The 18,280-nt window shown below is 35.6% G+C and overlaps 1 protein-coding gene across 11 annotated transcripts in view; it reads right to left on the bottom strand.

The window, feature by feature from the left end:
• Positions 1 to 18,280, bottom strand: part of Cep63 (centrosomal protein 63) — a 50,800-nt gene that overhangs the window by 25,823 nt on the left and 6,697 nt on the right. For 6 of the 11 annotated variants that reach the window (XM_004834266.3, XM_004834267.4, XM_004834268.3 and 3 more), the window contains 4 exons: positions 14,724 to 14,792; positions 13,292 to 13,469; positions 2,998 to 3,093; positions 2,078 to 2,200 (listed from right to left, as the gene is read on the bottom strand). In XM_004834266.3, coding sequence (XP_004834323.2) covers positions 2,078 to 2,200; positions 2,998 to 3,093; positions 13,292 to 13,469; positions 14,724 to 14,792 — 466 coding nt within the window. Of the gene's footprint in view, positions 1 to 2,077; positions 2,201 to 2,997; positions 3,094 to 13,291; positions 13,470 to 14,723; positions 14,793 to 15,240; positions 15,265 to 18,280 lie in introns of those variants that run through there. The other 5 variants (XM_021245668.2, XM_021245714.2, XM_021245625.2 and 2 more) reach the window with 4 other exon arrangements.

Here is an 18,280-nt window from a genome sequence, read left to right as displayed (position 1 = left end):
CAGAAGTGGCAATGAGGGCCAGGAGTGTAGCTCAGTGGCACAGTCTGCCTGGCAAGCTCGAGTCCCTGAGTTTAATTCCCAGTTCCAAAAAAAAAGAAAGATAAACAGAAGTGGTAATGAGGAGCAAGATGGATATAAGGGGTTCGCAGGGAAAAAAGGATCAATGAAAAGGGCTGGAGGGGAAGCAGTATCTGTAGTCCTCTCATTATAAGTTCTTCAAATGTATAAAAATATTGAGATGAAAAACAATACTAAAAATAGAAATTATAAATCTAGGTAGTATTATCTAGAATTCTAGGTATAATTCTAGGTAATATTAGCATTTGTGGGTGATAGGTATCTCAGAGTAGAAAAATTTTAAGTAGCCACACAAAGATGTTAAAGAATGCTTCTCAAATTAAAATTAGCTAGGAGAGTGGATAAAATGCAGATTTCTAGGTCCCGTACCATACTATACTGGACCAGAATCTCTCAGAGTCTAAAGGCTTCCTAGGTAATTCTTTATATACACTTAAGAACTAATGGGGAATACAGAGAAGCATAGTGATGGATTCAAGGTTCAAAGAGTGACAGCTTTATGCTGTTCCTTCATCTACTCTTGGCAGTGCTGACTTACCACCTCCCTTTAAGTCCTCTAGGAAACCAACATATCCAATAACCAGTCACTCAGTAAAAACAAGACCAGTCAAGAGAGAGGTGAATCCACTTTCTAACTTAGCTTGTTCCATCTTACACCAGAAAGAATGGCTATCATTGAGAAATTAAATAATAACAAGTACTGGCCAGTCTGTGGAAGAAAAGGAACCTTTCTACATTGTTGGTAGAAATGTAAACTAGTACAACTACTATGAAAATTCAGTGTGGAGATTCTTCAAAAAACTAAAACTAGAAATTCCATTTGACCCAACTATTCCCTGTCTAGGGATCTTCCTGAAAGATTTAAAGACATATTACAGTGATACATGCATACCCATTTTTATAGCAGCACAACTCACAACAGCTAAATCTTGGAATTGTCCTATATGCCCACCAACAGGTGGATGAAGAAAATGTGGTATATATACACAATGGAGGAAATCGGTTGCAACTTGAGACTATAATGCTAAATGAAATAAATCAGACACAGAAGGTAAATATCACATGATTTCTCTTATCTGAAAAATCTAAAGTATAAATAAAGCACAAAATCAAAGACAGCTAGTAGGAAACAAGGAATTAGCTCTTTTGCAAATAGGAAGGGGATTACTAGAAGGAAGGAGAAGGGAAGGGATGTAAAAAGAATTAAGATGTGTTATATATATGTACTAAGTCCCCACAACGAACATAATTATGTACTGCAAACATGTGCTAATAAAAATGAAAATTAAAAAAACTTAGCTTGTTCTACCTGAATGGATACAAAAAAAAAGCCACATACTTTCAACATTTACTAAGTCCCAATAAATAAGACAAAGACACTCCTCATAAAACACAGGTGGTACCTGGTGGTCCATATTTCTCAATATTAGAGATGCTGCAGATAATAATCCTTTCTAGCATATAATCCTAGCCATGTTTACAACCTGATTTCTGTCCTTAAAAAACATTTGTTTTTCTTTTTTTTTTTTTGGTAGCGGGGATCGAACTTGGGACTTTGCACTTGCGAGGCAGATGCCAGAACCACTGAGCTCAAACCCTGGAATGTCTTAAAAAACATTTTCATGGGCCAGGGATTGAGCTCAGTGGTTCTGCCACCTGCCTCGCAAGCACAAGGTCCAAAGTTCGATCCCCGGTACCAGAAAAAAAAATTTCCATGCTCCATTATTCTGACAACCAAAACAAACAGTCTCCATACATTTCCAAATGCCCTGTAAGGGTGCTGCTGCCCTGTTGAAAATTACTGATAGCTAGTTCCCATTAACCATGGGGAAAGGGGTGATGATAGGATGAAAGGTGGAACACTCTCCCACCACTAACACATCTCAGTGGCAGTCCTGGAGATGACATAAAATTGGTTTCAGGAAACAGCACCATTAGAAATAGCATTTTCTTACATGAAGGCTGACAATCACTACTGTGATTATTACTGTGAACATACCTCTACTTTTCCATTTAACCTCTCAATCTCAGACTGATCCTCCTTGTGATTTTTGGTACTTCCTCTGAATTCCCGTATTTGCTTTTTCTGCAGTTTTTCATAGCTTCTCTTCAGTCTACCTAACTGTGGAGACAGTGCTTTATTTACTTAAAGTGTAAGAATTAGTAAACAAATTGATAATATGAAAGCAAGTACAGTGCCAACTGGTATTATTCTCAAACTAGTAGTTCTCAAGCTAAAATACAAAACTAAAAATTACATATGGAAAAGAAATGCTGGCGAAGAATTATATTCAAAGAAAAATAAAATGAAACAGTGACTTTAAAACAAAACTTTAACTTTTAGTATAATAACTTTGTACTTCAAGACCCTACCACACACCTCCACAATAAAAGGAACAAATAAGTCTTTCTTCTAGGCCTATGGTTCCCAGGTCATGCTCCTATGGGGCTCACATATTCAGCAAGCAAGAGAGGAATGTTTTGGAATTGAACTTAATAAAAGCAGTGTTTCCCAAATGTGAATAAAATTGAGCTTTCTCTTTAACCCCAAATGCTATTTAAACCTTTGGATCCTCCATTATTTAAAAATCTAGTAACCGATTTAACTCAAAAAATTAAATATTAATTTTTGGCATCAATATTTCACAGTATTATATAAAAACAGGTCTATTTATTTCAGCTACTCAACCAAGAAACATATTTTAGAATCCCTGTCCTAGGTAATATCAAACATGTACTTAAGCAAGATGCTATGCTTAGATTCAAGAACAAAGAAATAGATCTGTCTCTGTTCATAACACGTATAGGTACAGTACTTCTACTTTAGAGTAGAGACAAGGTAGAGACTTATTTTCATAACAAAATTCTCAAAAGTTAGAGAGATAAACTACATAATATATAACAGAAAAAAAGTCTTACTTCCTCCTGCAATTTCTTTAACTCCTGCTTATACTCCATGGCCATCTCTTGCTTGACTTTTTCATGTTCTTCTATCTGCTGATGCAACATTCCAACCTAAAAAGCAGGGAAATAATAGTATTTTTCATTAGTGGCACTGAAACAGTATCTCTGAAACATGAAAGCAGGAAATAAGCTTTATACTCACTTGTAAATTCTTTGTGTGTGTGTGCGCGCGCACACACACACACACCACTTCTCAGTGAGTTGAATACCTACTTATTTAATAATCCGTAACACTAAAAAAAAATGGAGAATAAATAACTGTTGCGGAATTTCTAGGTTTAGATGAAAACTCACATCTTCTGTTTGATTTATTCTCCCCAACCATTTTCATCAAAAATACTCATGAAAAATTAACAAAGTTTTAGAAACTTTGGAAGCCAAGAATACTTCATAAAAATTGAAGTATTTCTCTGGTTTGTTTTTTTTTTTTGGTACTGGGGATCGAACTCAGGACCTTGCACTTGTGAGGCAGGTGGCAGCACCACTGAGCTAAATACCCAGCCCTGAAGTATTTCTCTTGATAACCAGTTTTCTTTTGAAGTATTTCTTCTGAAAATCAGCAGTATTTCTCCTAATAACCAGTTACAATTTCATTTATTGGTAAGTGGCAAGGAAGTGGAGAACAAAGAACTAGAGATAGTAATCTCAATAACAATACAGAATGGTAATTTTTTTAACTAGAAATAAACTTACAAGAATAAGGAGTTAATGCAATTCCAATAGAAAGTTCTAGTAGATATTTTTTGCTTTTGTATGTTAAAAAAATTACTCTGGAGTTCAAACTAAAATTTACATAGCCAATAAAGAGCACATGCCTGTAGTCCTAGCTATCTAGCTACCAGGGAGGCCATGGAAGAAAGCTCCCTGAACTCAAGTTTGAGGTCAGCTTGGGCAACATAGTGAGACCCTGTCTCAAAGAAAAAAATGTGTGTGTGTGTGTGTGTGTGTGTATTTATCTAATAATATGGAATATTCTTTTGAACAAAAATCTAAATGAATACTGAATTTCTGGATGAGAAGAAACTTTGAGAGCTTAAAATTAATGAAAAAGTCATTTAAAAATGATGGATTTGACTATATAAAAATGTAAAACTTTCGTATTTTAAAAAATCCAATTAACAAAATTAAAAGGTAAACAATGAGAAAAACATTTACAAAAAAACAAAAGGCTTTAAATTGTTAGCATATAAAATTCTTATAAATTAATTTTTATAAAGTATTAAGCCCTCTATATAAAAATAATCTAAGAACAAGTTCCATTCCCAGTACCAAAAAAAAAATCCAAGAATAAGAATGATTCCCACAAAAATACAAATGCCCAATAAACATATGAAAAAACACCACTGGTAACCTGAGAAATATTAAAAATTCAATGGCATTTTATGTCTATAAAATTATAAAGATCTTATAAAATAAAAGTTATATGGGTAAGTTTTTTAGAATCAAGGGACCCAAAGCGTATTTAGAAAAATGCAAAACACAATATTCTTTCTAGGAAGCAATGTGGGAGTCTACTGTAAAACCCTTAGACATATTCTAAACTGTGAGCTGCTACACTGTACTTCTACAGATCTATGTTTTTTAAAAATCGAGGTGTTAAAAATTTATCAATAAGAATGTTCTGCTTTTGTAAAAACTGAAAAAACTGTAAGAAATCTAAAGTTTAAAAATAAGGGAACTTCTGGGCTGAGGATTTAGCTCAGTGGTTTCGCCACCTGCTGCGCAAGTGCAAGGACCCGAGTTCGATCCCCAGTTCCAAAAAAAAAAAAAAAAAAAGGGAACTTCAAGATATATCACATACAGGTAAAAATTCCTTCTGATAAATGTTATCATTATGTATACCTAAAATAAACCAATAAAATTAACTTTTAAAATAAAGGAACTGTTGAGTGAATACAATGAATGAATGAATGAACATCTACATGATAAAATACTCAGACATTAATATGCATCAGAATTAATCTCTAAAATGCTTACTATCTGTAAACCATAAGGATATAAAAACTACATTAAAATCCCAATTTTGTAAAGATTTTTAAATAAGTAAAATTTATATAGCTTAAAGGAAATATACCAAACGGTTAATACATGTTAATTCTGTTTTATGGTATTATGGATTATTATATTTTCTTCTTCACACCTTATTGTCTTTTCTGAATTTTCTTCAAGAGTTATTTCTTTCTTTCTTTTTTTTTTTTTGTACCAGGGATTGAACTCAGGACCTTGTGCTGTCAAGGCAGGCGGCAGCATCACTGAGCTAAATCCCTGGCCCTACTTTCACAAGTAATACAAGAAAAGATTCTTAAAAAACAAAAGAGACTGATCTTTAGTTCACCTACTTTGCTCTGATAAAGAGCTTGAGTATTTACTTGTTTAACATAAACAGTTTTATTCATATTTCCTAGCCCACAACCTGCTGAAAGATAGAAAATTAGAAAGGAAAGGCATAAGAGGTAAATTCAATGATCAGTAGAAAGGAGCAAGAACTTTTAGCAAAGGCAGACGGAAAAAAAGGGCATCAGATTACCCTTAAAATAGATCTGTTTATCCTACAACAACCCATAAGACAATGCACATTAGTATGTAACAAAGATACCAAGAGAAGATACATTATATTTACTATATTTACCATGCCTCCCCCTAAAACACCACACACACACACACACACACACCCTCGAACTTTCAGTTGACCGTCTTAGATGTTAGACAAGTCAGCTCTGCAGAATCTTAAAAACTTTCAATGATTTAATAAGATCTCTAGCAGCATAAAAATTGATTATGGAATCCTTATGCCTAGCCAAAAACCAAAAATTCTTTGATCAAGGTCTATAAAAGTCAAAGAAAAAGAAAGAAAAAGAAAACACTCCACCACCCTTTTCTCTACATTATTTCAAGGTCCTCTCATTTGGTTCTCTTCTGTCACTAAAATCATCTACATCCCATGAAAACCCATATGCAGAAGAGAAAGAGTTGCCAGTATGACCTTGTGACCCACTTGATGATGCCTTAAGAGTCTATTTTATACTAGTACCATGCTGTTTTTGTTATTATGGCTTCATAGAGTAATTTGAAAGCAGGTATTTTAACACCTCCAGCCTTGCTGTTTCTCCTTAGGATCACTTTACCTATTCTATGTCTTTTGTGTTTCTATATAAATTTTAGGATTGTTTTCTTCTAGTTCTGTGAAGAATGTCATTGGTATATTGAAGGGGACTGCACTGAATCTATAGATCACTTTTAGTAATATGGCTATTTTGATTATATTAATTCTGCCAATCCATGCACATGGGAGATCTTTCTATCTTCTGGTCTGTTCTTCAATTTTGTTCTTAAATCTCCAGGCTCCATTTCTTCTCTGGAGGCCCACGTGGCTCTAACACAGCTTGTTACCCTATAACCTGCTGGTGTGGGAGATCTATGGTGAGAATGTCCCATGATCCAACCATGTCAGTTAATTTGGGGACAGGAGAGTGTGGTGCAATTAGCCCAGAACCTATTTCTCTGTTGACTTCTGCCAGAGCCCTCTTGTTCTCTACCCCTTTCTTTCCAGGACAAGTCCTGCAGTCACCTCTGTGTTTTCCCTTCAAAGCCTTCTGCTGAATGCATCCCCTGGATGCCCTCTGACCTAGGCACCATTCTCAGTCTCACCACCCACAGTCCTTTTTCAGTCATTCTCTAACCCACAAACTTGGAGAAGTTCCAGGGCTCTGTATCTTCAGCTCCTGGCAGGGAACGTTTTTATCTGCCCTGTGGGTGCATGCCAGTGGGTGTGGGCCATGGCTAGGATGTCCCGTGTGCACAACACTCCTGGAATATGGAGGAGGAATGAGCAAGAAATTATTTCCTGGTCATTTTGTCTCCTTTCCCCAGTCTCCTAAATGCTGTTCACCTTCATAGTCCCTAGGCCACAGTTGTCTCTGCACTCAGATTTGGGTACCTAATTGGAAATGTGCGATTTTTTTCAAATTCCCAAGGACCCACCCGGGCCTTCTCATACATTGCTCTCTGACTTTCAATTGATGCACTGGCCTGTGAATGTCTCACCTGCTGTATTCCTCTTGTGTTATTATCTGTTTTGTTACTTTTTTTGTAAGAATATTTTTGGTTTATGTCTTATACTCTGAGTAACTACTTTGAAGATAACAATACACACATTGTGTATTAACTATGTTAATCTTATTATTTTGTTATGAAATTGTTTTTATTTTTCATAAAAAAAAATTAAAACCTCCCAAAAAGATCCAGTCAAAAGCTGGAACTGAAATAGACACTTCTCAGAAGAGGAAATACAAATGGTCAATAAATACATGAAAAATGTTCATTAGAGAATGACCATTAGAGAAATGTACATTAAAACAATGCTGATTCTACTTTATTCCAAAAAAAAGGGCTATCATCAAGAAATCAAGTATTTTTGGGGGGGTTTTTGGGGGGATTTTTTGGTATCAGGGATCAAACTCGGGTCCTTGGGCTTGCAAGGCAGGTGGCAGAACCACTGAGCTAAATCCCCGACTCCAAGAAATCAAGTATTAATAAATACTAGTGAGGCTGTTGGGGGAAAAAGGAACTCCACTACATTGTTGGTGGGAATGTAAACTAGTACAACCACTATAGAAATCAGAATGGAGATTCCTCAAAAAACTAAAACTACAATTTCCATTTGACCGAGCTATTCCTCTTCTAGGTATCTTCCCCAAAGAGTTAAAGACATCATATTACAGTGATATATGCATGCCCATGTTTATAACAACACAATTTATAATAGGTATATAGACTGTTTCCAAGATTTAGCTATCAACAGGTGAATGGGTAAAGAAAATGTGGTATTTACATACAATGGTGTACTACTCTACCCTAAAGAAGGATAAACTTGAGGCATCCATAGGTAAATGGATGACCTTGAGACCATAACACTAAAATAATCAGACACACAAGCTAAAATATCACATGGTTTCTCTTACATTGAAAACCCCAAAATATAAATAAAGAGAAAAATAAAAGAGAGATTATAGCAAGTAGGGAGATCTTTATCAAATGAGAAGGGAAACAGAGTTAGAGGGAAGGGACAAGAAGGAGGGGAAGGGGATTAAAAGAAAAACTGAAATAAAAAAATACAAATACCACTTTTGCAAATGGGATGGGACCAAGAGATGGAAGGAGCAAGAAGGGAGGGGAAAGTTAGGGGACAAAAAAAGCATTAAGATGTGTTAGGTACATGTACCAATTCCTCTCTATCAATGTAATCACTATGTACTGCAAATACATACTAATAAAAATTGAAATTAAAAAATTAAACTCGGCAATTGCTAGCAGAATATTTCTAAAAATCAATAAACTTTTAATTAGAAAAAATAAAATTTATGTTAATTGACAACTAAAAAATATGAATTATTTATACAAGTGTTCCTTTAAGCATGACCTGCAGGTAGCTGAAGCTGGTCACAAAGAGCAATCTAGAACAAGACAAGGAACATGAAGTAGAATGTAAATCAATTCTGTCATGAAACATACTACTTGGTGCAAATGCCATGCTTACACAGCAAAGCTTTCTCAGTGAAGGACACAATGCACTGATTTACACTCTGATTCAAGCTTTTCATCTCATCATAGAGCTGTCGGTGAGAAGCAGTAGTTTTTACCACAGGACTGCTTCCAGGACTGTACCTTTCAAACAAATAAAATGACAAAAACTTAAAGCCCTATTTTCTACTTCTATTATTACATATATTCTTCTTATATTCTTATATTCTCATATTACTGCTCAAATCTGATATGAATATACCCAAAAGAAGTGATTTACTGCAACACAATTTCACAAACTCTATGGAACAGACTGGCATTACTAGTGACTGATAAAGGTATACTTTATCAATTTGAGATATTAGAGAAACGTAATAACTTTCAACATCATAATAAAGCAGCAAATTGACCAGACACCTACAATCTTAAATTTCTTCCATGCCAAACTTGTAATCTTCAAATCTTTACCATAGAACCTATCCCTTCAATCTTTCAATTTCTCTTTCAGGCCCATTAAAACCCCTGACATTAAAACCAAGCCACAGGAATAAGTTTAACCCTAGCCTGGAGTTCTTTCTGCATCCTCTAATCTGTTCCTCTGGTCCTTGGGTCTGTTTGCCAGTACCATGCTGTTTTCATCACAGTAGCTTTGTAGTATAGTTTCAAATTGGGGATTGTGATACCCCCTACCTTGTCTTTGATGCCTAGAATTGATTTTGCAATTCTAGGTCTCTTCTGGTTCCAAATGAATTTTTAGATTGTTTTCTCAAGGTTTGTGAAGTATGCTGCTGAATTTCAATTGTGACTGCATTGAATCTATATAGCAGTTTTGGAAGTATGGCCATTTTCATTATATTGGTTCTTTCTACCCAGGAGCAAGGGATGTCTTTCCATTTTTTTATATCCTCTTCGATCTCCTTTTTCAAAGTACAATGGTTTTCAGAGTAGAGGTCTTTGATTTCTTTCGTTAGATTGATTTCTAGGTATTTCACTTTTTTGGATGTTATTGTGAAGGGAGTTGTCTCTCCAGTTCCTTTTTCAGTGAGTCTGTTGTTCATGTACAGGAAAGCTATTGATTTTTGTGTGTTGACCTTGTATCCAGCTACTCTACTAAATTTGGTTATTAAGTCTAGAAGACTTTTGGTACAGTTCTTGGGGTCTTCTATATAGAATATCGTATCATCTGCAAATAATGACAATTTGACTTCTTTATTTCCTATCTTTATTTCTTTTATTTCCTTCTCTTGCCTAATTGCTGTGTCTAACAACTCCAGACACACTCAGCCACCTCATCTTTGACAAAGAAGCCAACCACCCTCACTGGAGGAAAGATAGCCTCTTTAATAAATGGTGCTGGAAAAATTGGATTTCAACTTGTCAAAGATTAAAACTAGACCTGTAGGGGCTGGGGATTTAGCTCAGTGGTTCCGGCACCTTCCTTGCAAGCACAAGGTCCCAAGTTTGATCCCTGGTACCAAAAAAAAAAAAAAAAAAAAACTAGACCTGTATCTCTCACCATGCACTAAACTAAAATCAAAATGGATTAAAGATCTAAATATTAAAATAGAAACACTAAACTGGCTGGAAGAGAGGTTAGGTAAAACTCTTGAAGACACGCATAGGAAAAGATTTAATGAACAAAACCTCAGTTGCACATGAACTAGCACAAAGAATCAACAAGTGGGATCTCATCTTATTAAAAAGCTTCTGCACAGCAAGAGAAACCACCAAGAGTGTGAAGAGACAACCCACAATGTGGGAAAAAATTTTTACCAGCTGTTCCTCAGACAGATTCTAGATTCCATCTAGAATCTATAAAGAACTTTAAAAAATCAGACCTCCCAAATTTAAAGATCCAATTAAAAAATGGGCTTCTGAAATGAACAGACATTTCTCAAAGAAGTAGTAATAGCAAATAAACATATAAAAAATGTTCAACATCATTGGTCATTCGAGAGATGCAAATGAAAACAATGCTGAGATTCTACCTCACCCCAGAAAGAATGGCTGCTATCAGGAAATCAACCAATAACAAATTCTGGCAGGGCTGTGGGGAAAAAGGAACCCTTCTCCACCGTTGGTGGGAGTGTAGACTGGTGCAACCACTGTGGATATCAGTATAGAGATACCTCAAAGAACTAGGACTGGGAGTCCCATTTGACCCAGCTATTCCCCTGCTGGGTATCTTCACAAAAGAATTTAAAAATCATACCACAGAGATATATGTGCACTCATGTTCATAGCAGCACAGTCTCTAATACCTAAAACATGGAAACATCCCAATTGCCCATTAACTGGAGAGTGGATAAAGAAAATGTGGGGTTTTTTAATAAAATGGAGTACTATTCAGCCATAAAGAATGAAAAATTAGAGGCATTTATAGCTAAATGGATGCACATTGAGGCGATACTCTTAAGTGAAATAAATAGGAAACACATATAAATACCGAAAAGTTTCTCTGGTGTGAGAAACAAAGTGTAAATAAGGGTCACAATGTTTAATAGATAATGTGAAATACGAAGAAAAGGTGCAAAGGGGAAGGGGAAGTGGAAGGGATAGGGGAAAGGAAAGAAGGGAATGGAATTAATGAGAAAATGAAAAAATGGAAACAAAGTCTTTGTAAATAGGGACAGATAGAGGGGTTGAAGGGAGGGCAGGGGAACTGGGAAAAATAAGAATTAAGATATATTATGTAAAGGCACAAATCTCCAGTGATGAATGTCATTATACTGTATACCTAAAATTAATTTTTTAAAAAAACCTAGCCTCGGGGCCAGGGATTTAGCTCAGTGGTTTTGCTGCCTGCTGCGCAAGCGCAAGGACCCGAGTTCAATCCCTTGTACCAAAAAAAAAAAAACCACCTAGCCAGAGAATGACTAAATAGTCTCATGATCACAAATACAGAAATGTTTTTCAAGGATTTTAACAAAATAAATAACTAGATATCTATATAGTACAGTGATTTTCTTACCCAGGAAATCACTATCACTTCAACTTATACGGCAGGACTACTTTTGTTTTACCCTAAGCAAAATAAAGAAGTGGTAGCTAACATAGCTTTCCAGAAAAAAAACATGGATCTTGCCTAAAATGTGATTTTTAAAGAAAATGTTCTCATTATTATTCTGAAGTATTTGGGGAACAAAAGGTCATAGTAACTGGTCATGGACACTGTAACATGATAAACAGTTCAGCAAAAAGTAGGTGTACATGGAATATGGTTAAGCTAATAGGGTAAATGTTAATTTGTGACTCTAGATGAGGAGTGCATAGGAGTTCACTGTACTACTAAAATTTTTCTGTGAATTTGACTGTTTTCCTACTTTTAAAAAAAAGGTTACTCTTATCACAAGCAAAAAATATCAAATATGATTATTCTTTGTTGAACTCTCTGGTCACCTTAGTCATCTTTGCACAAGTGTAATTTTAAGATGTGTACTCTCAAAAGATCTACCTAAACTTTGGGGCCAGGGATTTAGCTCAGTGGTTCTGTCACTTGCGTCTTAAGCGCAAGGTCCTGAGTTTGATTCCTGGTACCCACCCCCAAAAAAGAAATGAAGATCTACCTAAACCTTAAAATAAATTCCAGTTTAACAAATGGCATTTTCAGAAATCAAAACTCAATATGGCTGACAGTATTATATACTGCTCTGACCCAAAGTACAACTGGTCAACCATCGAAAGAGTCTCTTGACAAGCATAAAAACATTTTTATCAAACCTAATCATTTCTTTGTTACATGAAACATTTCTAAACTACTCTCGATAAGTGTCATCAGTCAAACCACATCAATGTATAGCACTCATGGAAATGTACCTGAGTAAGCTAGTAACAGCCTTGATGAGTGGTGATCCCAGGGACAGGAAAAAAACCACCAGTGTGGGACTTAAGATTAGTATTTGCCTACAACTCTCTCAGTCCTTCTGAGGTGACATTTATGTCAGAAACTTAAGCACTTATAAATGATTTCCGCATTCCTTCCAATATTCAGTGTACTTCTTGCCACTGTATGAGCTAAATTATGAGAGATAAATCAGTAAATATTATTGCATTTTCCTTCAAGTTAACAATATCAAAAGGTAGTGAGATTGCAAGTAATTTTTATTTTCTTTTCCCTTTCTTTTCAATTAAGGTAATATAATTTTAAAGGATCTTCTTAAATTTGTTTTAAAGGTAATAAAAGGGACAAATTATAGAATCTAGAACTCAACATTGTTTCTTAACTAGCCATACAATGAGGCCAAAAACAACTTCCACTACACTCAGTGATTGTTGATATGGACATATATTACAAAAAGTTACACAAAGATGTGTGATACCCTTTTACATGTTCTTACAGAAATTTTGTATGTGTTTTCTACATACATATATATATATATATATATATATATATATATATATATTTTTTTTTTTTTTTTTGGTACCAGGAATCGAACTCGATTCCTTGCACTTGCAAGGTAGGTGGTGGAACCACTGAGGTAAATCCCCAGCCCTGTATTATACTTGACCAAAGTAAAATGATCCTAAAATAAATATTAATATTCTTATACATTTTCATAATGAATTTTCCTTGTAAAAGAAACCATTAGAATTAAAATAAAAAGCAATAAAGAAACTAATTTGGTACACAAAAGCTTTCAAAAATATTCAAGAAACATGTCTAATACAAAGGATAAGGTTAAAATATTAAAAAAAAAAAAAAAAAAAAAGAGTGAATCAACTGCTTTACCTCTTTGTGTTTCATATCCAACTGACTCCTAAGGGTCTTAAGTTCCTGGTCACGGATGTCCAGGCAAGTTTCCAGAGCATGTGTCTGCCCTTCCCATTCAGACTTTTTATGAGCCACCATTATGTCAATCTGTTTCATGAGCTCTTGTAGTTCTGCTTCACAGGATGTCAAAAATCCCCTATAAATAAGAACAGACCATTAAAAACATAGAACATATGTCCAAGAACTTTTCCATCTTTCATATATAAAAATATAGCAGACTGGGCCGGGGATTTAGCTCAGTGGTTTCGCCGCTTGCTGTGCAAGCGCAAGGACCTGAGTTCAATCCCCAGTATCAAAAAAAAAAAAAAAAAAAAAAAAAAATAGCAGATTAAACCTACCTGAAGCAGAACAATGTCAATTAATAAGTTACTAAAAGCAAAAAACAGGATTTCTGAGCTTTTGCTTTTCACACATTCACAAGAGGGCTATAATTTGTATCTCGCTGTCAAGCAGCTTGAACCACTGGTGATGTCCCATCAGGCAGCTTTTTATTAATTTTATTAGTAAAAAAAGACCGATAAAAGTGATTAGATCCATTCGTGCCACCAGTGGTACATGCCACTTGATGGGACAACCATGCATAAACCACCAGTGGTTTAAGCCAGAAGGAAAATGTTAATGCTCATATTAAAATTATTTATCCCATAGAATATTTTATCCTCCTCTGATGAGCAACCTAAAGTCTAAAGCACTGGATCAAACACAAGATTAATGTTTTAGATCTGGCTTATACAGTGAGACTTCCACAACTATCTCTTTTGTAATATTTTGGAGAGGCTTTCAGGAAGTATCCAGGGAAGCCTATGTCACATTTTCATCTAGCCAAAATAGAAAGTCTTAGGAGCAACCAGGAAAGTAAGTGATGATACAATTTCAAAAGCTGTTTCCAGAAATGCATCTTTGAGCCATATTTATTTCAACTATTTCTTTCCACTGTGTTATTTGAAACTTACAGCAACCCCTTATTACTGTAAACTTCTTTATGTCCTTCTAAATTTCAAGAGATGCCAGATATTGCAGAGGTGAAACAGGTGGGCACAGATGTATTAGACTCAGAAACATTTGTAGGAATGGCCACTGAGGGTTCTAACCACTAATAATTACACGCTTTTTTACAAAAGCATATATTCTTAGAGTCACAGTACCTCTTGTATTTTTGTTTTCAAATAGTAGAAAACTCAGTGGGATGAAGGCAAGAGTCTGCTTCACAATGCTAAGATGAAATAAATATCTGAAAGAGACATGCTGTCCACAAACATAGCACAGTGATATCAGCCTAGCTTTCATTCAACACTTTTGCTTCTATAGCCAAAGCACAGGATGATTAAAAGCATAACTCAGATACACTCTTAAACTACAGTGAGAAGCACAAGGTCAAAAGCAAACTTACCCACCATGCCCCTGATTTTTTATTCCTTCCAACAACGCCTCCATCGCCAAGTCCCCTTTGCTGTGGCAACTGGGAAAGGATGGAGAGAGAAAGAGAAAGAAGAAAATTCACTGTGTAGTTCTAACCTTCCAACTTCAACTTCAGAATGTGAATGAAAATATATGAATCACAATGAGAAAATGCAGCAGACTGTAGAAGCAAAGAATACCACAAGAAATTTTAGAACCAAATATATTTTACATTAAATGAAGATCATCCTAATTGCTGTTGATATTCTCCCTACGTAAGTCATTGTCTATGCCTAATTCTTAATATAAACATGGTGGTAATGTCTTTCTACTAGAAGAACACAGACAAAAAAAAAAACCCCACAAATAAGAGGAAGAAATTGGGGTCACACACACCACAGGAAAATGTAGCTCTTCTTCTTTTAAAAACAGAGATGTTATTTAAAAAAAAAAAAAAAAAGTAAAATACTCTGAGGTTAAACTCCCTGTTCTGTGATTGGCAATCTCACCCTGAGGAAGAGAGGCCCACAGTACTTCTTGCAATATCCTCCCTCCTCTGAAAGCCAACCAAGGGGCCCTCCCTCTTCTGTACTTGATAGCTCCTCTTCCTTCACAGGTTTTTTTCTGTAAGAGTTACAAATTACATAGGAGTTGAAAATAAGGTTTTGCGTATTCCTTACTAAAATTCTTATACCTCAAAGGCAAAAAAACACACCAATTTTATTTATCTCTGCAGATCCAGAGCTTAGTATAGCATTTCAACATGGCCAATGTTGGATGCTTTTGGCTGAACTCATTTTAATTCCCCTCCTTTTACTCACCCTCCCACAAACTGGTCATGACTGGAGGATTGTAGAAAAGGGTCCAGCAGAAAAAGAGATGGAAAGACAGAACAGACTGACTCACCAGTCACACCATGAAAAAGGATGGTGAGAGCAAGAAAGGAAAGAAGATCCTTAAATTCAGAAGTGCCCACGTGTAGCATGGCTACAGTTTTCTCAGCTCTCACCACAAATCTTCAAAATGTTCAATGCCAAACCACTTTCACCCCTAACAAACTGCACTCTCTTCTTAAGCTTTCAAATTACAACCTTTAGGTAGTGACCAAAGACTGGTGTGGAGGTTCTGCCCTTCTGTTCTAATGCCACATGTAAAAATTATATTGGTCCAAAAAGTGCATCCTTTTATTCAACAAATAATTCAGTGTTTTGCTAGCACTGCATAAATAATGAAAGACATGGCCCTTTTCCAGGAATTCATAGTTCAGTATGGGACAGAAAAAATTAACAAACTTCCCCCCCAATGTATAAATGTAGTGACAAGGGTGTGCAGAGGGCACTGGAGAGACAACAGAGAGTGATCAGAACACTAGAAAATAAAACCACTGTGCTTTATTTGAATCTATTTTTTAAAGTACTAGCAAGGATATCAAAAACTATTTATGCACAAGTATGGCATGGAAGATTTTTCTTCTGGTTGGTTTATCCTACATATTTCTCCAATATCACACAAAATATAAACCTACAGAAAAAGATTCCCATGTTTCATTCCACTTTTTTACAAACCACTTTTGGTCCATTCTGGGAGAGCAGTACAGAGTTCACACAGTACTAGCTGGAGACCCAGGATACAGTTATATGCTGCAACTAACTAGTTTTGTGAATTTGGACTTCAGTTGCTGCATCCATAAAATGAAGGGCATAAACAATAATCTCCAAGGTTTCTTCCAGTTGTTTTATCAGGCTCTAAAATGTCTCATGTAAGTAGCATGCTCTTGACAACTATGCATGGATATTTATTAAATATTAGGAAAATGTCATTCTTAAAGACAGTGCGACTACAACTATTCAAAATAATTGCTACTAAAACTATTCTTCTTTAGACTATGTTAAACAGTAATATATATAGTAATATATAATACAGTAATACATTTTCTAGATGACACTTGTTTAATAATTAACAGTATCTCTAATATATGGTAAAAGCCATTCAGTTCTATACTACTCTAACCTGTCTTGTAAACTTTGTCATTTTCAATCTTCACAACACTCATAAAAAACAGATACTATAAGGAAACTGAGGCTTGGAGGGTTAAATAATTTGAGTATGGTAATCTACAAACATCCTAGGATTCAAATCTAGGCAGTGTGGCTCTCAGATCACAACAAATGTGCAATATTTATATATCTTACAAAATTCCAATCTTAAAATGCATCAGCATTATCTTCTTTTGGTTTAGTAGGGTTTTTTTGGTGAGAAACAAAATTAAACTGAGGCATAGCATCACCTTATGACCACCAGGTGGCAGCAGCATTACAATAAATCAGTCCAAGTGAGGAAAACTGCCACTTCAGAAATCAAAATAATGATCTAAGACTAAGACAAAGATGTCTTTGTTTAAAGAAAGGGGACAGGGGAACCAACAACATCCTCTGGAGAAAATACACTTGTCAATGTGAAATGTGTTTCTTTAACAATACCTTCACCACCTGCTTGAGTAGCCACCGAACACCATCAGCTCTCATCTCTTAAGGTCAGATAAGAGCAAAGATTTCCATGTCCTGCAGACCTTTGTTGTGCAAGTTATTCATAATACATAATTATGAATATGAAATTGCTTTCCTAATCTGACCCTCATTCAACTCTATGCAAAACCTCACTCTTTTTACTTTGCCTCTCATGTGATACATAGTCTGTGCCATGTGATGCCTAATTATGAAAGATATCCTTTGTGTAGATTAAATACAATTAAACTAAAAATGGTATGATAGTCTGCTTCTCCTTGCTACTAACATGAAAAGCTAATTGGATAAATAGAAACTGTATAACTCTACAAATGCTACAGTCTTACTCACGTCTGCAGTCTGACCAAGACAGCAACAAACAGAACTTACTCATTTAACTTACCTTTCAAATGAAAACTGTCTTAAATCAGTAAAATCTAGAGTTGAACGGTTAAAGGAAATACAAGTTTTTTAAAATCAAGTCTAAGAGGGCAGAAAAACACTTAAATCTTAGGGGAACAAGATATAAATAAGATGTCTGACAATAAGTTGATCTTTGGTATTCATTAACATATTGTATTTTAAGGACTAGAAAGTGCTTTAGCCCTCTAATTTGATCTCTTAATTTTACAGATCAGGAAAAATATCCAGAGTATATAATCTGTTATGGTTTATATCTAGATGTCCTCCCAATGCCTCATGTGCTCATGGGGGGGGGGGGGACGGACGTTGGGGAGGTGACTGGATCGTGGGGCCCTGATTATCATCTGTGGATTAGTCCACTGATGAATTTAGAGATAAATGTGATGCTGGGAGGTGGAACCTGGTCAAAGGAGGCAGGTCACTGGTGTGGCCTAGAGGGTCATACTTCCCTCCCCCACTCCTCCCTTCACTCTCCCTGTTTCCTGACACCACACTGTGAGCAGCTTGTCCTCTACCATGCCCCTGTGCCATGGTGCCCCGCCTTGGAACCAGCCAACTATGGACTGAAATCTTTACAAACTGTGAACCAAAATAAATCTTCCTTCCTTCAAAATGCAGGTGA

Source organism: Heterocephalus glaber, unplaced genomic scaffold, assembly GCF_053883595.1.
Source record: "Heterocephalus glaber isolate CG9 unplaced genomic scaffold, H.glaber_assembly_v1.0 deba00001504, whole genome shotgun sequence".
Taxonomy (NCBI): Eukaryota; Metazoa; Chordata; class Mammalia; order Rodentia; family Bathyergidae; genus Heterocephalus; species Heterocephalus glaber.
The sequence above is the reverse complement of the archived record's forward strand: the minus strand, read 5'-3'. Positions and strand labels throughout refer to the sequence as shown.